The 23,100-nt window shown below is 37.6% G+C and overlaps 1 protein-coding gene across 14 annotated transcripts in view; it reads right to left on the reverse strand.

Annotated features, from left to right (window-relative positions):
* ULK4 (unc-51 like kinase 4) overlaps positions 1–23,100 on the reverse strand; it is a 651,508-nt gene that overhangs the window by 361,096 nt on the left and 267,312 nt on the right. For all 14 annotated transcript variants that reach the window (XM_078151680.1, XM_020987361.2, XM_078151694.1 and 11 more), the window contains one exon: positions 19,944–20,036. In XM_078151680.1, coding sequence (XP_078007806.1) covers positions 19,944–20,036 — 93 coding nt within the window. The remainder of the gene's footprint in view (positions 1–19,943; positions 20,037–23,100) is intronic.

Genomic DNA, 23,100 nt, shown 5'->3' on the forward strand with positions numbered 1-23,100 from the left:
CTCCAGTGATGACAGGGGAGCAAGTGACTCTTATTTTAGGCAGCTAGCTCTAAAGAGAGATGTTAAATTCAGACACCATTTCCTCTTCTAGGGTCCTACATCTTAAGATGCTTAACTGATAAATAAGTCCAAATGGTTTCAAGAAGGTTTAATTAGATTTTTGGAACCTCCCTGATGGTTCAGGACTTAAGACAGCCAAAGTCATAGCTGTCAAGTCACACTCATTAAGGGCCCTGTTTGACATTTAGTACTCACAAATAAAAAATTTACTTCAGAAATAATTTTTTAGTTGTTACAATGGGGAAGGTTACCACTTAATCAACTGAATAATTAACCTAATGTTTATTTGAATTTAGAAGATGGCCACCTTTCTTTTTATTTAAACAGTGCCAGAGTAAGACCAGAAAATGACCTTGCCACAATGGAATGGATCCTGACATGTCATTAGGTATTTTACTAAAACTCATGCTTAATTCTGACTTTGGATTCTTTCTCCTATTTCCAGTAAGCCAGCTGAGTGAGAGTATAATATTTTATTGAATAGCAACATGTGAGATTTTGTACATAATCACAGAATTTTGCAACTGAAAGGGAACATGATGCTTACTTAGTACAACCTCTGACCCAATAAAGATCCATAAGAATCACTTATACATAATGCGTGGTTATTTTGTCTTTGTTTCAATACTTTTGGGGACACGATATTCGCTATTTACTAAGGCAGCCTATTCCATAGTTAGACAGCTCTTATTAAAAGATACTTTTGTCTTATCAGCTACCATCATCATTCACTGTCAACAAACATTTACAGAGTACCCACTCTGCAGAGGGTGCTACTGTTTCCAAACATGCTTCCCAGAAACTTTCCACTTTAAAAAATTATATAAAGCATACAATACTTGGGAATCTACTTGCCAAAATACATACAGGAACTATATAAATACAACTATAAACACTCTTTAAACAAATGAAAATAGGTGTAAATAACTGAAAAAAAGTATTAGTTGTTCATGGGTAGGCTAAGCCAATGCAACAAAAATGACAATACTGCTGAAATTAATTTATTTATTCAGGGCTATACTAATCAAACTACCAAAGGATCACTTTACAAGGTTAGGAAAAATGACAAAATTCATCTGAAAGAACAAACTAAAATATCAAGGGAATGAATGGGAAAAAAAAGTGAGAAGGGGGCCTAGCATTACCAGATTTCAAACTATATTACAAAACAGTAAACCATCAAAACAATTTGGTACTAGGTAAGAAATGAAGAGGTTGAACAGTGGAACAGATGAGGTATACAATAAACAGAAGCAAACGAGCATAGTACTAGCCAAGTATCTGACAAACCCAAAGATCCCAGATACTGAGGTAAGAACTCACTATTTAAAAAAAAAAAAAACTTCTGGGAAAATTAGAAAGCAGTCTCGCAGAAACTAGGTACAGACAAATAAATACCTCATACCATATACCAAGATAAATTTCAAATAAGTGCATGACTTAGACATCAAAGGTGACAGAAGCAAATTAGAGGAACAAGTCCTCTAGATGAGGGAGGAGATGGAGTAGATCCAGGAGGCAAAGGGAACAATTTTGATTACATAAAAAAGTTCTTCAAAAACAAAACCAATGCGACTAAACGTAGAAAAGAAGCAGTAAGCCTGTTCCTGTCTGTATCCCTTTGAGTTGAATGGGTGTTTACATTCAGTCCCCTTTTGACCAGTTCGGATGAAGTGAAGTTCAGGTAATGTCAGCTCTCCTAGCTCCCTCCTTACCTACATCTAATTCTAATTACACAACCCAATTATCTATCTTAACAAGTTCTTCCATCTCTTGTCAATTTTCTTCTTCCTCTATCCACTTTTTTTCTTACATCTTTAAGACATAATAAAAATTTTAATATCTTTCTTCATTGACTCCTTCTGACCCCTTGTGACAACAGGATTCTAAAAGAACTTTTAACCTCTTTCCTTTCCATTAGATTTTTAACAGTTTATCTTCATAAAATCTCTTCTGATTGTTCATTTGTTACTTTTTCATTGTTCTCTTGACTTCCATACTTCTATTTCAAGGTCCTTTTCAGTTCCAGTTTTTTTTTATATCCACCCCCTTTATGTATACCCCTTTTACATGATGTAATAACAATACAGTTCTCAAGAGTTACAAGTGTCATCTTCCCTTGTAGGGATGTAAACAGTTTTGCCCTTATTAACAATATGTTGTATGTTTCTGGCCCATTTACCTTTTTATGTCTCTCTTGAGTCTTGTATTTGAAGATCAAATTTTCTATTGAGCTCTGGTCCTTGTACCAGGAAAGTTTGGAAATCCCCTATTTCATTGAATGTCCATCTCCTCCCGTGAAAGACCATGCTCATTTTTAATTCGAGGTTGATCCCTGGTTGTAATCCAAGCTCCTTTGCCTTATGGAATAGCATATTCCATGAACTATGGTCTTTTAATGTAGAAGCTGCAAGGTCCTATGTAATCCTGACTGGCTCCATGACATTTAAATTGTTTGTTTCTGGCTGCTTGCAGTATTTTCTCTTTGACCTGGTAATTTTGGAATTTGGTTACTATATTCTTTGGCAATTTCAATTTGGATCTCTTTCAGGAGGTGATTGGTGGATTCTTTCTGTGGCTATTTTACCCTCTGGTTCTAGGACCTCAGGGGAGTTTTCCTTGATGATTTCCTGAAAGATACTATTCAGGCTCTTTTTCCAACATGATTTTCAGGTAGACCAATAATTTTTAAATTGCCTCTCCTGGATCTGTTTTCCAGTTTCAGTTGTTTTACCAATGAGGTGTTTTATGTTTTCATCTATTTTTTCATTCTTTTGTTTCTGTTTGACTGATTCTTGCTCTCTCTCTCATAGAGTCATTAGCTTCCATTTGCCCAATTTTAATTTTTAACAAATTGTTTTCTTCTATTAGATTTTGTACCTCCTTCCCCATTTGGCCAACTGTATTTTTTACAGCCTTGTTTTCTTTAGTGTACTTTTTTTCCAATTGGCCAACTGTATTTTTTAAGGACTTGTTTTCTACAGTTAATTTTTGTCCTTCTTTCCCCAAGCTATTGACTCTCTCTTGCATACCTGGCATTTCTTTTCCCATTTTTTCTTCTACCTCTCTTACTTGACTTTTAAAATCCTTCTTGAGCTCTTCTAAGAAGGCTTTTTGGGATTCATACCAGTTCATATTCCCTTTTGAGGTTCCAGGTGTGGGTCTGTTGACAATGTTGTCCTCTTCAGAATTTCTGCCTTGATCTTCACTGTTCTCATAATATGAATCTATCGTACATTTCTTTTTGCTCATGGTGTTTGCTTATTTCCTGGCCTTTAAAGATATTGAGCTCTCCTGCTGGGAAGCAGAGGGCACTGACACAAGAAGCTTGTGTTGGGAGCCTTGGGCCTGGTCACTGGCCTTGTGTGCTAGGGCCTCTGATGTGGGCAGTTGGAGGCTGTAGGGTTCTGGAAGCTTACCTGGTGTTGGACTGGAATCAGTAACACTGGAACTCTAAGAGTAGGATTGGGTAGCCTGGCCCCTGGAGGTTGCCTGCTTTTGCTTTCCTTTCGCTTTCTTCAGCTCCTTTCAGATGGATGTTGCAGGATGTTTATCTGCCTGGGGCCCCTTGGAGCACTTCACAGAGTTTTGCTGAGGCACTGGGAGACTGCTGTAGAATGCCGAGGTACCTGGTGATCTTCTGAGCTGGTTTCTACCAGTTACCCCACCCTCATTGAGGCACTTGGAGGTCCAGGTGTTAGTGACTGCCTGCTCCACCAGGTGGGTTTCAGGATCTCCTGGTATGCTGAGGTGGGGCTTTCTGCTACCTTGCTGGGATGCCTCCCGTTCTGTACTGCTCCTTTTCCCCCAGGGCAAGAGGGGCCTTTCCCATTAATCCCTGGGCTACTGGACTGCTGTACCTTGTTTTTCTTGTGGTTCAACTGTTCCAGGGTTTTTCCTGCGGCAATATTTTCTGGGCTTTCAGAGATTAATAAGGGAGGATAAGAGCGACTTACTTCTCTAGCTCCAGTTTTTTCATCAGGAATATCTGAAAATTCTTTATTTCACTGAAGATCCATTTTTTTTTAAATTTCCATGTTAGATGGTATTCAGTTTTGCTGGGTAAAATTGTAGATCTTTGTCTTTAAGAATATCTCATTACATGTTTTTTGCTCCCTTAAAGTGGTAACTGCTAAATCCTCTTGTTGTTTTTTTTAATTAATTAATTTTTAGTTTTTAACAATCACTTCCATAAGCTTTTGGGGTTTAAAATTTCTCCCTCTCCCTCCCCACCTCCCTCCCTAAGACTGTGTGTAATCTCATATAGGCTATACATATACATTTCTATTAAACATATTTCACATTAGTCATGTTGTAAAGAAGAATCAGAACCAGTAGGAGGACCCACAAGAAAGAAGAAACAAAACAAAACAGAAGAAAAAATAGTTAAAATAGTATGCTTCCATTCAAACTCCATAGTTCTTTTTCTGGATATAGATAGCATTTTCCATCATGAGACTTTTGGAGATGTCTTAGATCCTTGCATTGCTGAGAAGAGCTAAGTCTATCAATAGTCATAGAACAGTGTGGCTATTACTGTGTACAACGTTCTCCTGGTTCTGCTCACTTCACTCAGCATCAGACCACACAAGTCTTTCCAGGTTTTTCTGAAGTCTGCTTCCTCATCACTTCTTATAGTACAATAGTATTCCATTACATTCATATACCACAACTTGTTCAGTCATTCCCCAATTGATGGGCATCCCCTCAATTTCCAATTCTTTGCCACCACAGCAAGAGCTGCTATAAATATTTTTGTACATGTGGGTCCTTTTCTCATTTTTATGATCTCTAGAAGTGCTATTGCTGGGTCAAACAGTATGCACATTTTTATAGCCCTTTGGGCATAGTTCCAAATTGCTCTCCAAAATGGTTGTAAATCTGCTTCTTTTGAAAAAAGATTATTCTATCTCACCCAGGTCAAAACTGCAGTCTACTCATAGGTCCAGTTTCGTTCTATTGGCACAAAAGTTTTTATTTGCTGTTTTTGACCAAGGTTGGTTTATCTCTCCTTTGCCAAACTGCTGCACATCTCACCCCCACCCTTAGCCCTGATCAGGCTGGGCAGGGACCAATCAAAATTGATATGGAGGACTCCAATAAACTTAACTCACAACAGCTCAAAACTCCTGAGCTCAAGAGATCTTTCTGATGTTCTTAGATTGTGCTGGAGCAGTCATAGGGGAAACTGGACTATACTACGTCCTCTTAAAATTTAGAAAATGTTGGCTTGGGCTCAGTTTGGACCTGACATCTTTTTTTTCAATTTTTTAACATTTTAAGTTAAAGTTTTGAATTCCAAATTTTATCTCTCCCTTCCCTTCCTTCTCAATGAGATAGTGAGCAATGTGCCTTACATCCTAAGGATAAATCAGTTAGCATATATTTGTATAGTTCTTTAAAGTTTATAAAATCCTCTCTTCACAACTCTGTGAGACAGATAATGCAAATACTGTTATCCTCATTTAAAAAAGGAGGAAATTGAAGCTCAGAGAGGAACTAAGAGTCATAAGTCTGTGTTAGCACTGCAATCCAAGACCAGGGCTCTCCTGAATTCAAGTTCCTTAGAAGCTACCATATTGGGGGGGGCAAGCCCAGTGATTTCACAGGTAATAAGGAACTCCCAGTGAAAAAAAACCTTTGCCAACACAGATGGGAAACTGTTCTGCAATGCATAATTTTAGAGAATTGCCTGGGGTGCTAAAAGGTTAAATGATTTGCTCAGGGTCACACAACAGTATGCGGAACAAAAAGGAATTCAATCTAGAATTTCTAGATTTTCCCTGCTGACAAGAACAGAAGACAGAGAGAGAGAAAGAGAGAGAGAGAGAGAGAGAGAGAGAGAGAGAGAGAGAGAGAGGGGCAGTGGTTTGTTTCAGGAAGGAGCATGAGTACTAAGAAGCAATGATTGACAAGGAGGGCCTAATATTTTCTGTTCTTCATTTTTCAAGATTTATCCTTTCACCTCTGCAGATTTAAAGTCTTGATGGTCAATATACATGGTGATAATCATACCCTAGGATCACCATTCAAACAAGGAAACTCATTTATATAAGAAAGTCAACTGAACAGTTTATACTAAGAAATGAAACAAGTAATCAATGCAAACTAACATTACATTGACTGGTCTGCATATTCTTTTCCTGATTTAAAAAAAAAATTATTTCAGAAACCAGACTAAGAGCAGAAGAAATTTCCTGGTGGGAATATGGAACCAGAACCAGAGATAGACTGCCAGACATGAAACCTCCCAAGATAATCAGGGGTAGCTCTCAACCACCAGCTCTCAATAGCTGCTGCTATTCAGTTTCACCCACGTTAGATTTTTTTTAAAAAAAGGTCAAAGCTTCCTTTTCAGCACTGATGACAAAAAAGCCCTTGATTACCTGTGGCACAAACTCCTCTTTGACAATCTTAAGGGCTCTGATCTTTCCAACTTAGGACAGCGTGGCTCTGTCAAACAACATGCATTTTGTAAGCATCTACAACGCACCAAACACTGTGCTAGGCAAAAAGTTAAATAGCACTAGCCCTTGAGAAGCTTCCAGTCTCTTCTGGGAGATGACATGTACAGAAATGGGTATATGCAAGACACATAAAGTATAACTGGAAGGGGGTGGCACGAATAGGTAGAGGGACCAGAAAAGGACTCATGCAAAACATGATGCTTGAGCTGTGTCTTGAAGCATACTAAAGGTTCTAAGAGCTGAAGGGAAGAAAAGAGTAGATTCAAGGGTAGGGGACAGCCAGAGCAAAGGCAGGGAGATGAGAGATAGCGGGTGTAATTGTTCTCTAAATAATTCACTATGTATGGAAATTTCCCACATCCGATAAAAATGAAGACATAATAATAGAGATATTTTAGAGTCTCAGCAATACCAGTTAAGACTTCTCATTACAGAATAATACATGTATGGCCGACAAATGTATTCTGATGTATCTGTTCTTTATATACACAGGGGATTAAAGTATGACACAAATCTGAGAGTAAGAGCTCTTTACCCAAGCAAACCACATGAGAAAACAGTTTTTGCATATCCATCAGTAACACAATCCTACTCATTACAATCAAAGGCACATGTGGATTATGATGGCTTCAAAATACCATAGAAAAGGCCTTATTAACCTTTTTATGCAGCATGTTTCCCTTTGGCAGTCTGGACAAGTGTATGGGCTCATCAGAATAATGTATTTAGATGCATAAAATAAAGAACGTGAGATTACAAAGGAAACAAATTACATTGAAATATATTTAGCAAAACATAAAGAAAAAAAGTTCACAGTCTCCAGGTTTCTAGAAAACCTCTGCTCTAGAAAAACATAGGCAACCTTAATATGGGGCATGCTTACAATCATAGGATAGTATTTATAATCTAATTATTATGATAACCAAATTCTGAATAATTACAAGCAAATAAAGGACACAGAGAATGCATTTCTTTTAAATAATGGTTAAAGAACTCCGCAAAATCATACACCATCTCTAGGTTATTCACTACAATTCATTCTAGGCATCACAGGAAATGAGTGAAAGGACAAAGAAAAATATCTATTCATATATTACATTTTAGACTATTCTGACTGAACAAATACAACTCCCGTATTAAATTTAATTAATTATCACATAAAACATAAAATATCTAATTATGTTGTTCTTCGGCAAAATGGACCCAGCAGGTAAAATCGGATCCACTTTTTGCTGTTCTACTCTTTATTTCTAGTATGAGTTCAGGAGTTCAGTTCCTCTAGCAATTTCTTAAACAAGTACAATCTCTCAAAAATAATTAAAAAGGGAGAACATTCAATCCAAATACAATTTTTCAATTGTCCAGAGATTAATTTCATTAGCTCAAGATTTCTTTTCTTGTTATATTCCACTTTAATCACCAATCTCAATATAGTACAGAGTAAATTATTTTAATTAACATTCAACATGTTTATGACCAAGACTTGCCCTACCATAAACTTATTATAAACTGCTTTAGTAAGCCACTATATCCTGCTATTTAATTTGTGACACAGTTTAAATGCTTATAGAAGTGATATAATCACTTCTACCATTGCCTCAGGAAAGCGTATTAAGTTTCCCCTTATGTTATGTTGGCTGGGTCTTCACAGGATCCAAGGCTCAGGCAATCTGCAGCCAAACAGCATGAGTTCACTGGTTTGTGAGTTACAACAGAAAGTAGATATGATAGGTGGTACTTAGGGGGATAATAAAACAACATGGTATAGTGGAAAGACCACTGAATTTGGAATCAAAAGACTGATGTTCAAATTCCAACTCTACCACTTCCTATCTATAGCAAGTCATTTAACCTCCCATGGGCATCAGTTTCTTCACTGGTAAAAAGAAGTGGTTAGACTAGATGATCTCCAAGGTCCTCTCTTACCCTAGTTCCTCTAAGCTAGCACCCAAGTGGTCTGAAAGGGCCCCAGTTTCATCCCCAACTTGCATGGCCATCCATTCTCTTTTGTTATAGAACAGTAACTCACTATCTCATCCATCGACACCAGCCCTGAAAAGACCCTGGATGGCATCTAAACATGTGGTCACTCTGCTTAAGTCCTCTCGTCTTTCACCTACATAGGCCAAATTTTCAAAAGAGGTTTTGTCATTACATGTACATGAATTATAAACAAAATGCTATGACAATGGCATATGAATTTTTTAAGGAAAAAACTAGCATGTTGCTATTCCACAGATCCTAACTATATTAAAGAATAAAGTTAAAATATACCACATTTAACATGCACAAAGATATGCCTACTTTTGTATATAATAGCCAATTTCAAAAAAAAAAAAATTAACATAAAACATCACACTCACAGGAGCCTGAGGGGTGGAAGGGACAATGATATAGGAGGCAGTGTTGGTACTACGTGCTTTTAGCCTAGTGGCCAGCACTACGCCCAGGGAACTATGCCCAGATGATGAGGAAACAGCGGTCACTATGGATGTTCTCTGTATGTTGAAAGCTTTTGGTTTTGCATAGCATATATATTATAAATACTGAGTTGGTGACATCTATTAAAAACATCATTCTTAAGTTTTTATGTATCAGTGTTATATCTGAACAACTGCAGGCAATAGTTGCCTGAGAGAATAGTCTGGATTACTTGAGTTCTCAATGATATTTTGAAGTTTATATTCATAGTATGGGGATATGTCATCTGTCACTTCATGAAAGGTAATTTCTGATGTGTAATTCTAGCCATTAGGTCAAATTTAGCTAGGTATTCAGTAGGTGCTGAATGTTTACAGCCACAGGGATGTGTTGTTCAATTTCTATCATTTCCTGGAATAACTTTTATGGATCCCCAAATCCAGGGTTCTTCAGTCAATAAACATTTATTAAGTACCTATTATGTGCCAGGCACTATGCTAAGTGCTGATAAGGAAGTTCCTTCAAGACAATCCTTTTGTGAGGAAGGTAGAAAATTGGGAAAGAATTTTTACAACCAGTCTTTCTGATAAAGGCCTCATTTCTAAAATATATAGAGAATTAAGACAAATTTATAAGAACACAAGCCATTCCCCAATTGATAAATGGTCAAAGGATATGAACAGGCAGTTCTCAGATGAAGAAATTAAAGCCATCTATAGTCATATGAAAAAATGCTCTAAATCATTACTGATCAGAGAAATGCAAATCAAAACAACTCTGAGGTACCACATCACACTTATCAGATTGGCCAACATGACAAAAAAGGAAAATGATAAATGTTGGAGAGGATGTGGGAAAATTGGAACACTAATACATTGTTGGTGGAGTTGTGAAATGATCCAACCATTTTGGAGAACAATCTGTAAGTATGCCCAAAGGGCTACAAAAATGTGCATACCCTTTGATCCAGCAATAGCACTTCTAGGGCTATATCCCAAAGAGATCAAACAAATGGGAAAATATCAAACAAATGTACAAAAATATTCACAGCAGCTCTTTTTGTGGTGGCAAAGAATTGGAAATTGAGAGGATGCCCATCAATTGGGGAATGGCTGAGCAAGTTGTGGTATATGAATGTAATGGAATACTATTGTGCTATAAGAAATGATGAACAGGCTGACTTCAGAAAAACCTGGAAAGACTTATATGGTCTGATGCTGAGTGAAGTGAGCAGAACCAAGAGGACTTTGTATACAATAGCAGCCACGTTATGCAATGACTAAGAATGTTAAACTGAACCCTTCTCAGCATTACAAGGATCTAAGACATCTCCAGAGGTCTCAGGATGGAAAACGCTGTCCACATCCAAAGAAAGAACTATGAAGTCGAATCGCTCTCACTTATTTTTACCTTCAGTTGAATTTTGTTTCATCTTTCTGCTGGTTCCTCCTATTGGTTTTAATTTTTACTTACAACTTCACTAATGTGAAAATATGTTTAATGGGCATGTAAATGTAAAGCCTATGTCAGACTGTGCGCCGTCTTGGGGAGGGTGGGGGGAGGGAGGAAAAGGGAGAAAAAAATTTTCTACTCAAAAGCATATGGAAAAAAAATTTAAAAAAAAACCAAAATCTTACAAAAATGAATGTTGAAAACTATCTTTACATGTATTGGAAAAAATAAAATGCTATCAAGTGTAAGAGAAAAAAAAAGAAATGGCCAGAGGACATTAAGCAGGCTTGGGCAGATTGATCACAATTGAGTTACTTAGGCATGGGATCTTTGGTCAGTTGAATCAAGTGGAGGTGGGCCCAATGCCTCTCCTTGTTGAATATTCTTCTGCAATGTCAAGTAAATATCCTTTTGTGAAAAAAAAAAAAAGATAATCCTTCTGTGATTTCTTGAGATGTTCTGACCCTGAATTGCCACCCGAAATGCTCCCATTTCCACAAGTAAATCTGTATGACAGTGATTTATTTTGCCAATTCTTTGTGAACATGTTATTGACAGCTAACACACAAATAATTCTACTGTTAGATCTTACCTATATCATGACCCCCATCCAGAAGTAAACCACCTTTGGTTACAATGGCTAAATCCAATGGTGTACATCTTTTCTCAACCCATACTATTGCTCTGTGAACTGATTTCTGCTCTACCAGGAGTATTTCCATAGGTTTCTTACCTAGCAAGTGTTCTGAAAATCTCAATCAATTATCTTTTTCCTTTTTGTTGAAGGATTAATCTTTCTATAGCTGACTTAAAGTGATGGACATTAGACTTGGTTAGTATCACACAGGTTTTGGCTAAGGTACTTTCCAAATCTGTCATGGTGCATTTTATAGCTTCAAAAGGATGCACTAAAAGTGTTATTTCTTAGACATCAATGGCTTCTAAATGTGTGCTTGTTGAGATGTGATTTCAGGATGCTCATAAATCTCCACATCTTTAACCACAGATATCTCCTTTATGACTTAATGTTCAATGTGTGTTCCAAATTATTTCTTGGTATAGCCTTGATAGGTTGGGTCAATTTGACCTCAGCAGTGAAGCTCAAAGCCTTCAGGTTCCACCCTGAAAGTATACTTCAATATCTTACACTGATCAAGTCCATGACATTTTAATATCAATGGAGAAAGATTTCATGAAATGGAGAATCTGTTTAATATGTTTTGGGTGCATTTATATAATAGTAATAATGATTAATACATATATAGCACTTACCATGTGCCAGGCACTGTGCCAAGTGCTTTACAATTTTTACCTCATTTGACTCTCACAATAACCCTGGGAGGTAGGTGCTACTATTATCTTTCATACCATCATTATAGTGACTAAAAAGATGCTTTTGATACAACTCTCTTAAATTTGGAAACCATACTTAGCTCTATTTGGAGAAATGATAATGCAATTAAAGTAGGCAGAACTACCAGGGGCCTAAACTACCTCCCTGGAAGATAGCATAATTTATGTAAATTGTCTTAACAGTATTGTGTTGGTGGTATATGTGAATTATTAAATGTTTTTTTCACATAGACATCAAAAACTCTATCTGATTTGTAGAACACACATGAGTCATGAGTGCAGAACTGAGTTAAAGACTGCACACGAAATAATCAAACTGAAATAAGTTGTTTTTTGTACCTCTGCACTGTCTAGCATACTCTTCCTCTTCCCTTCCTCTGCACACAAACTGTCTATAGAATTTTTTGATGGATATAAGCTGTGCTTTGAATTAAAGTCCATAAACACATAAATGACCTAGTTGGAGAGCTCATTGGTGTTTCTGTCTTTTAGCAATAAGTATCTGATGCTTTTTGTTAATAAAGATGAGATCAGACGTGCTCTACAGAAGAAAATGGTGATGTGTTCTTACTAACATGAGATTCATGTACAACTGAAAAAGTAATTGTAAGGAATTTGTGCTGATAATCATGGCTCTTACAAGATCCTATGACTTTAGAATTTTGTATGGAAGTTCCCTTGTTATTCATCATATTTATAGTGTCTAAGGTTTCTCTTTTGTGTTTGATCCAATTTTTATTTTCATTGTATCGAGATTCTTTGTGACTACACAAAAGACTGGAAAATTTTCACATTCCCCTTGTTTAGGAATTCTCTCTCCTCTGATCTCTTTGCTTCTCAGACCCCTGTAATAAGCTTTTCATTGATATTGAATTCTTGATTTTGTTCTCTGTGTTGCTCTGACTCCTTGTATCATAAGCCTTATTTTCCTTTCAATGGCTGATTAAAGGCATCTAGTATTTCTAATATATGCTTGTCTTCTCGATTCCTTTCTACATCTACAATTTCTGTCATTTCATGTAGTAACCTTTATGGATCCTCAAATCCAAGATTCCTTAGTCAATAAACATTTATTAAGCACCCACTACATACCAGGCACTCTGCTAACTGCTGATAAGGCAGCTTCTTGAAGACAATTCTTCTGTGACTTCTTGAGGTAATGTTCTGATCCTGAATATCCATCCTAAATTCTTCTATTTCCACAAATAAATCTGTATGACGACAACTTATTTTGCCAATTCCTTGTGAACATGTTGTTGACATAGAAGTAATTCTCTGATTCCACTCTTAGATTCTATTTTAGTTTAGTAATATTAAATTCAAATTTTCTTCTGTGTATGTCAGTTAAATATTATTGTACTCTTTCAATGGCTTTCTTCAGGTCTTCAATACCTTTCGCTAGGAACTTCTGCAACGGAATTCCAAAAATGGATTGCAATGCAATCCAAGTCTGATACTTATCCTAGAAGTATTCCTTGGTAGTGCCAGCATTCCTCTTACGGTTCACACCATGACAATGGCTACCACATATTCGACAGTGTGCATCCTGAAATGTTTTAACAAATATATTGTTCCTAATGGTTTTGAGAAAATGCTAACTTACTATAGTTATTATATCTTAGAATGGTTGGTTTAATTAAATTCATATCCAAAATCACATGAGACACTGGTATTTCTTTTTCATTTGTTTCATAATTAGGCATAATTTCTGGTGTATCATGCCTTATTGTGGAAACAAAACACTAAAGAGTGCCATTTGCTACACTATTGATATCCTCCATGTTAAGCTCATCATCATGATGGTTTTTAATAGGGCTACCTTGCAACTTTAGCCACCCTATTTCTATAATGGAGGAGCAGTTCTATTACATTGACTAGGGTGCTAGCCTAATCAGTGGTATCTTCAGAATCCAGTTTACCAGTTTGATCACAACCATCATTTTTACTACAGCATAGGTTGCTGTTCTTTGTCCCTCATGATTGAAGAGAACCAAAGCGACATCACAACATTGGGGTCAATGTACGGTGTGTTTCAGCTACAGCTGATCATACCAATATGACCGCAGAAGACTCTATCATAGGTAGGAGACAAAAATCCATATGATCATTTGGGAGAGAGACATCTCTAAATGTGTGCAAATGCCTTCGTTGATGCAGGCATTCCATGCTGGATAATCCTATGCCAGTGTCTCCCACGTCACATTACTGATTCCAAAGTTCTTCAGAGAGACCTTGAGAGTGTCCTTGCATTGCTTCTTCTGACCATCATGTGAGTGCCTGACTCATGTGAGGTCTCCATAAAATAGTCTTTTAGGCAAACAAATGTTTGGCATTTGAACAATGTGGGCAGCCCATCAGAGTTGTGCTCTCTGCAGTAGAGTCTGAACGCTTGGCAGTTCAGCTTGAGAAAAGACCTCAGTGTCTAGTATCTTATCTAGTACCTTGATCTTCAGAATCTTCCTAAGAAAATTCAAAAGGAAACAGTTCAGTTTTCTAGCATCGTGTTGGCATATTGTCCAGGTTTCATGGGCATATGATGGGGTCAGCACAATGGCTTTTTAGACCTTCAGTTTGGTAGGCAGTCTAATCCTCTTCTCTCCCATACTTTCCTTTGGAGCCTCTCAAACACTGAGCTAGTTCTGACAAAGTATGCGTCGACCTCATCATCTGTGTGTACAACCCCAGTGTACTGCCAAGGTAAGTGAACTTATCTACAGCATTCAAAATTTCTTCATTTGCTGTAACTTATGTTTCCGTGTATAGATGGTGTGGTGTTGGCTAGCAGAGAATCTGTTTAATTGGTGTTAATTGTCAGGCCAAAATGAGCACAAGTGGCAGAGAAAAGATCCATATTTTGTTACATGTCAGCCTGAGAAGCTGCATTAAGTGCACAAAAAGTTGCGCGCCCACTCTCCTTCCACTTTAATCTTGGCTTGTAACCTTTTCAAGTTAAATAATTCACCATCAGTTCAGTAGTTGACCTTGATGTTGTTTTGGTCCTCACTGAAGACATCTGACAACACTGCTGAAAACATCATGCTAAAAAGCATGGGGGCAAACACACAGCCCTGCTTCACTCCACTGGTAACTGGGAAAGTGCAAGGGCATCATCCATTATCTATGATAGATAGATGATAGATACATGATATCTAGAGCCCATGCCATCATGGAACTAATATAGCATGGCATTCTTCTGGATAAGAGAAATATGTGCATGCTCAGGCAAAAATCTTAATACTTGTTAAAAAGGCTGGGCTTAAAAGATTGTTATTTGTATTATATTGTACAATAGTTATTTATGTTGTCATCTATATCAGATCGTAAGGATGAGGACATCTTCTCAAAACATTGTACCATACTCAGTGTTTAATAGAGTGTTGCTTAATAATTGTTTTGGGGAATTGGATGTTTCTTAATTATAAAACCATTTTTAAAAGCTAATTGTTAATTAGCCTTGTATATGTGGAGAAGGTTTTAATGCAAGTAATAAACATAACAAATAATCATTTATATCAAATAAAAATAACCATAAGATAAGGACATGTTGTTTGTCATGATTTATATTTATCAAATTTTGCATCTTTGAGTACAAGATTTACATTCGTATTTTTTTTTAGCCCAGATGTTTGCGGCAGGAATAAATTAAAATAAAGTACTAAATGTAATTTTTCTAAATGCAGCTAAATGTTGATTAATTGTGATGATCATAAAAGTCAATTATTATGCTCAAGAAAATGTGAGTCTAGTGGATTTTGCATCACAGACCTTTTTTTATTTTTAAAATGTGACAGCATCTTGAATCCAGATGAAGATTTTTCTAGGCTGCAGTTAAGAAGGAATTAAAGTCATGTGGTCTTAGAACTAAAAAAGGATTTTAGAGATCATTTTACAAATTAAAAAAAAAAGTATACCCAAAATGTATACCTGACCATGGTCAAAGGGGCAAGATCAGAGTTCAATCTAATCTGTACCACACTTTCCCCTGTCTTCTCTAAAATAAGAATACAACCTTCAGGTCTTCTAAGGATGTTTTAGGCTAGTGCATGTAGGGAAACAGGGAGATATGAAATAATGGCCAAAGAGTTAACATTACAAAGTCATCTAGAAAATTTTAACTGTCAATAGGAGGGGGTAGAGCAGGGTTTTCAATGCAATGTGCATAGGATGGGCCTAATCATTTAGTTCCTTTCTTCCCACATAGACTTATCTTTTGTTTTCCATAAAAAAAGCTCCATCAAAACATCCATGTTTCTTTTTATTCCCTGTAGCTGATAGTCTAGGATTTAACCTTTTCTTTTGATAAGGATGTCAATTCTTCTCTCCAACAACAATCTTCTCTAACAGGTAGATGTTAAGAGGCGGCCATTGAACATAAAAATGTCCAAGTAAGATTCATTTATCTGTCAGAGGAAGATTTTGATTATCATTCTCAGTCTCTCTCTGCTTTCCCCAAGAAAGTTAAAAGTCAATTCCGCACAAAGTACACATTATTCTGATGTACTGAATTTTGTTTTTTTCAATATTGCTTCAACATCCATTCAACTGCGTGGCTGGATGGTTAGGTAAGTACAGTGTGAGAGTGTGAAAGTGCAAGCCAGGAAGACTAGGGTTCCATACTATAAATTACATAGTAGATGCCAAACCACATTGGGAGAGGAAGTTTCCACACCAGAAGTTTTCTATACCAATGAAATCACAGGTCTGGATTTTTTTTTTTGTATACATATAGCTTTGCTCTGCAGTGAATAATTTATTTTTATTTTTAAATATTATTATTAATAGAATTTTATTTTTTCCAATTACATGTAAAGACAGTTTTCAACATTCATTTTTTTATAAGATTTTGAGTTCCAAATATTTTCCTTCCCCTTTCCCCAAGACAGCAAGCAATCTGATATAGGTTACACATGTGTAATCATGTAAACATATTTCCATATTAGTCATGTTGTGAAAGAAGAAACAGAACAAAAGGGAAAAACCAGAAAGAAAAAAAGTGAAAATAGTATGCTTTGATCTGCATTCAGATTCCACAGTTCCTTCTCTGAATGTAAATAGCATTTTCTATCATAGGTCTTTTGGAATTGTCTTAGATCCTTACATTGGTGAAAAGAGCTAAGTCTATCATGGTTGAGCATCACACAACATGGCTGTTATTGTGTACAACGTTCTCCGAGTTCTGCTCACTTTGTTCAGCATCAGACCGTACAAGTCTTTCCAGGTTTTTCTGGTCAGCCCGTTCATCATTTCTAATAGCACAACAGTATTCCATTACATTGATATACCACAGCTTCCTCAGCCATTCCCCAATTGATGGCCATCCCTTCAATTTCCAATTCTTCGCCACCACAGAAATAGCTGCTATAAATATATTTGTACATGTGGGTCCTTTTCTTTTTTATACTGTCTTTGGGATACAGCCCTAGGAGTGGTATGCAGTAATTTTTTTAAAAAGCTTACAACAAAATAAGAAGCAGCTATGTGGCATGATAGATACAACACGATGCCCAGAGTCTGAAAGACCTAAGTTCAAATCTTATGTGCATGCATGCATACACACACACACACACACACACACACACACACACACACACACACATACTTGATAGGAAACTTATCTCACAAGGCCCTTCCTTGACTGACTCTTCCCTAGAAACAATTCTTTCCCATCACTTAGCTCTACCCCAAAGCCCACTTTTTACAATTTTTTCATAATAAAGATTGTAACATTTTTGTTCATGGGTCTGATATATTCTGAAGATATAGTGTATAACATGTGGATACATAATATACAGGTGTGCCTATGCATACATGTATACACAGATAAATATGCATGTATACATGTGTGTTATTTGTGTATGTATGTACCTCTCACATGCGCATGGATCCACACATACATACATGCATGCATACATATACACACACATATATCCAATGATGATAGGTAGCAATGTATATGTTACTAGTAAACACTAACTTTAAAAAACTCAAAGTTCACCTTCCTTATTGACTCAGTCTCCTAAAATAAAGGAAACTATGTTGAACGGACAATATAGATAGCCAGGAAGCCATAGGAACAAGGCCCACCTCTGGCACAGACCAGCTGTGCATCCATGAAGAAGCCCCTGACTTCCTTCATTCCTCTCCAGGCTACTCTCCTGACTCATCCGCACAGGACTTTCTCTGCCATGCCTGGGTGCCCAGGACCTTTACTCCATCCTACTCTAAGCACCCTTTCTATGTGCTGTCTTCCCCCATTGTAATGTGAGTTCCTTGAGGGCAGGGAATGCCTTTCTTTCTGCTTGTATTTGTATTCTCAGTTCTTAGCACAGTGCCTGGCACATAGGAAGCATTTGATAAATGCTTGTTCACTGATTGACTGATTTCACCTTTTATTGTCCCTAGGCAACAAGCTATAGACAAGTTACTAAGGAGATTCCATGCCAAGAGTCCCCTATATTAATAAAATTACAGGTCTAGACCCAAAGTAACTATACTATGTGTGTGCCATGTGTACACATGTGTAACATACACATCTGTATGTATGTACATGTATAGATGAATGTTTACATATACATATTGGAGGAAGGAAAAGGGAAGGAGAAAGAGGTACTTCTTCTAAAGACTCCAATGTCTCAACTCTGGAATGAATGAATAAATGAATGAGCATTTATTAGGCATCTACTATATACAAAGCAGTGAGGATACACATAGAAAAGCAAGCCAGCCCTTACTCTCAAAGAGTGTTTGCCTTCCACTGTGGCTTCTCTTAAAGCACAATGGGCTGCCCTCTCTGCTGATGGAGAAAGGACTTGTGCTAATAAAGTATAGACACATGTATATACACGCAAACACATATGTAAACACACGAGCACATATGGATAAAACGCACCCCCACATTCTTCCCGCAGTGACGTTGGATCTATCATATGGGCCAACCTCCAAGACAGAGGCACCTTCCTCTCTTATTTGCTCCTCTCCCCCGTGTGAAGCCCCAGGAGTCAGCCAAAGGACCAAACAACTACCTGAGGGCAGAGACCAGGGTTCTCTGTTTTATTGAATTAATAAAGAAACATTTACTCCCCACCTCCTCAGTCCCCCACAGTTGCAAGGTGACAGAGAAGTGTACAAAAGTGACTTTCTGTGCTCAAAAATTTTGGAGGCCAGTTGGCCAGATAAGGCTGCCACACAACAGAAAACAGTCATGTTTGGTAAGTCCTATTCCAGTGCTAGAATAAGCGTCAGAGTCGAGAGTTTCAGAGGTCAGAAGGAATGCACAGTGTGCATTGGAGAAGTCAAGAAGGCAGAGGAAGAGGAATTCTTTCAGCTAAATGACCATGAGTTTCACTGTAATTCCTGGGAAAGTTCTCAAGCGCATTTTCAAGGGATGGTTGATAGGCACACATGAAGGGAAATGATGATGACTAAGAGTGTTATTATTTGCAGGTAATAAGACGATTTTGACATGGAACTGGAGAAGATATCCTTGGTCCTCAGTGGTTCTAATGAAGAACTGTATGGACTACATCTCTCCTCTACTGGGGGAGAGCCCACAGGCAAGAACCAAGATCTCCTCCTTCCCTCACATTCGAGCTTGTGGACGAGCTGGGGCACTCAAGGCTCCTGCCTCTGCCCTCACAAGGACCTAGGTTTTTCCTACGGCCTCATCAGGCACTGCTGTTCCATCAGCGAATGGCCACTAAAGCAGAGAGCCGCTTCAAGTTAAGAAATGAAGAGTATTCTTACCTCATGGGAGAGGCAGCTGAACCCTCCGCAAACCAGCAATCACCAAAATAAGTCACCTCAATCTAAGAGCGGCAAAGGATACACCACAGATACACTGCAAAGGCTATCAAAATATCCAACAACATTCGGTATGTTATTTGACCCTTCAGAAATCAATGGTAACTGCTTAAAGAGCCTACCATTTTGAACGCCGTACGCACCTCTTCCCTATTTTTGGCAAATACAAGTATGAGACAAAAATATAAAAATAAGAGCAAAAGTAGCCTAAATGATAGCTATTACAAAGCACAAAACATGAAAAACTACTACTTTCACTGTTCCAACATCAGACTTCAGAACCGTATAATTTTTAGTAGCACATATGGATTTCACTTTATGGATGAGCAAGTCAATAAAATGGAACTGCTAAGAATTTCTACTAGAAAAGGATATTTGAAGTTGCAGTACCTGGTAAAAGCTGGATTATGTTCAGTCATGGCTACCAGCAGTTTCAGAGCGTAGGCTGGTACCGGGTCAGGTTCCATAAGAACATGCTCATACCTTGAAAAAAAGAAAGACAATTAACACAATTTTAAAATGCAGAAGTCTAAAATTACGAGAATAGCAAAACATCCATTAAATATAAAGTTTAAAAGGCCAAAAATCTTTCAAAAGCTAGAATGCAAAAGAATCATAATCTAGATTTTAGGATTCCTAGTACTGAAGTGCTCCTGAAGGTGGGGTTTCCTTGTTAACCTACCCATCCAAAATCACTATCAAAAAACTGGAATCAACATCAAAAGACCTAGAACCCTTTCAAACAGATGCCTTCAAGTAATGTATTTTATTCATAAGTTCTTAGAACCTATTGCCTTTTGATTTATGCGCAATTTCAAGAGTATGATTATTTTATTTCCAAGGCAACAACAGACAAGAAGCAGCAAATTAGAAGAGTGAGGGCAAATGGTTACTGCAGACAGGAGCTAATAAGAAGCATTGAGATATAACAGCCTAATAGCAACAGAAGAAACTGGGGTGAGGAATCACTATAAAGACACGTGCATGCATACACACACACACACACACACACACACGCACGCATGCACAAAAAAAAAACTTATAAAGCTGAGAAATCTGGAAAAATTTCAAGTAGACACCGAGTACCTATACACATTAGTAGGTTATGAAGGCATCATTATATTATAGCATTCTATAACAATAATGATATGCAATAAGAGAAAAATTGAGGCATTACTTAAATATGAAGAAGCTAAAAAATCAGAAAGCATTGAAAGTCTACACTTACTGTAAAATCCGGAAGTGCTAATTAATAGTGAAAGATGGTTAAAAAAAAACAATGCCCATTAGTCAAATGATTCTTGGGGGGGGGCGCGCCTAGGCAATGGGGTTAAGTGACTTGCCCAGGGTCACACAGCTAGTAAGTGTTACGTGTCTGAGGTCGGATTTGACCTGAGGTCCTCCTGAGTCCAGGGCCGGTGCTCCACCCACTGCACTACCTAGCTGCCCCTTTCTTTGTTGTTTGCTTGTTTGTTTGGTTGGTTTTTAGTCAAATGATTCCGAAGAAGAAAGGGCACACTCAGAATCGAATTTTGAAAAGTCCTTTTTGAGTCTGATGGGACAAATCCAACTTAAAGACTATATAAAACAAAGATGGCATCGGCTTTAACCACTCTGAATGAATACATTCTCACAAAACATAGACTATAACATAATTTCAAGGCCTGGACGCGACAGCCCATGCTGTAGTTACTGATACAAGGCCAAAGAAGTGAAGGTGGAACTATTTAGAACTAGTCCTAAGAGGAGGCACTAAAGAGCAGCAAAGCATAAATAACTTGAGGAAGCTATAAAGAACTGTGGAAAGGTACTGGAAGACTGCATCAATATCTAATGGGTACAACACAGTGGAAAACATGAAAATCACATCAATTAAAAGGGAAAAAAAAGAAAGAAACTTGTGGAACTGAATGTTGAAGATGAAGTCTATCAGAAATTCTTGATCCCCCTTGATCCCCCTACTCAACAACTAAACGTGAAAGCTGAAAAGCTAAGGATACAGGGAGTCAAAGCAACGCTAAGAATAAAATTAAAACCTTAATATACTTTTAACTGCTATACAGGCTTGAGGAGTCAAGTAATCAGAGGAAAAAGAAGCCCTTAATTAGGAAGATGTGGAAAATTTCTGGTAACCTATATTGCTATAAGAAGCCTAACATAAAAATGCAAATGGAATCAAATCCAGAAGAAATTTGCATTAATGTAAAGAACAAAGGAAAAGTCATGTCAGCTAAGGCAGATGAATCTCTAGCATCCCAGCAAAACCAGAAAGTGCCAGGTCCAAACAAAGTCCTTAATCATTGACTCTAATGCTTTTGGGTGGGTTATCAGGTACTAACAAAGCACTTTACCAACTCTCTCCCATGCAGGTCTGACCCCATCCTTCCTAAGAGAAGGCATCACTTCCTTGTTGCCAAACAATGAGAAAACAGTGACCCCCTCCAAATAAAGGCCAATTATGAGTCTGAGTATTTTCTACAAGCATTCATAGTTTGTACCATTCAAAACAAATCTATAAGCAAGAAAACAACATATTGCCTGAGGAGTAAAAAGAGTGTCCTTCAAAGTCTCAGAGGAATAAAGGGCATTGATTAATTGATTTCTGACATGGCGGTCCAAAAGTGCTGCCATATTTGCACGGCCTTCACTGTGGCAAAGGCTTTGCCTCAGTCTGCACCATGACTTGTGCACATACTTTTCACTATGTAAAACAGATCCAAGTACAAGAGAATGCTAGAAAATCTGAGGTTCACATGAAAAACCATCCTCTTTTTAAAGCACAACACCAACTCAATAACGTGGCAGCTTCTGGAGACACCATTTCAAACCACTCTCGCGCTGCCTCCCATTGACCCCATTATTATCACTCGGGAATAGAAATGTTTATACAGCTTTCAAATCAATGAGGAAGCAGAACCACTTGATATCCATGGATGACATCAACTTAACCAACAACATGCTGAAAAAGACACATCAGCTAAATGGCTGCCTTGTGCAAATTTGTTTCTAGAAACAGAAGCATTTATAACAATGATTCAGGATGAGGTGATTGCTACCCAAACTTAGAGAAAGCTGAGCCTTCTTGACTGATGCCATCTCTGCAATGGTGGAAATTGTACAGCTTATCCCTGCATGCTGTACAACTGTTGTTGTTGCTGCTGTTGCTTTATCTTTCAGTCACGTCTGACTCTTCATGACCCCATCTGGGGTTTTCCTGGCAGACACTGGCGTGGCTTGCCATTTCCTTCTCCAGCTCATTTTACAGATGAGGAAACAAAGGCAAGCAGCTTAAATGACTTGCCCAGGGTCATACAGCCAGTAAGTGTCTGAGGCCAGATTGGAACTCAAGAAGGGAAGTCTTCCTGATTCCAGGCCCAGCACTCTATCCACTACAACACCTATCTGCCCTGTAAAACTTTAGCACTTACTAGATACCTAAAAAGATATGGTTAGATAGTGAGAATTACACATCAGACATCTGCTATTTCACATATGCTAAGAGACAAAAAAACACCCATACCAAAAAATACAAACCCCCAAATATCTT

The sequence above is a fragment of the Phascolarctos cinereus genome, unplaced genomic scaffold, assembly GCF_003287225.1.
Source record: "Phascolarctos cinereus isolate Bilbo 61053 unplaced genomic scaffold, phaCin_HiC Scaffold_1;HRSCAF=81, whole genome shotgun sequence".
In the NCBI taxonomy this organism is placed as follows: domain Eukaryota; kingdom Metazoa; phylum Chordata; class Mammalia; order Diprotodontia; family Phascolarctidae; genus Phascolarctos; species Phascolarctos cinereus.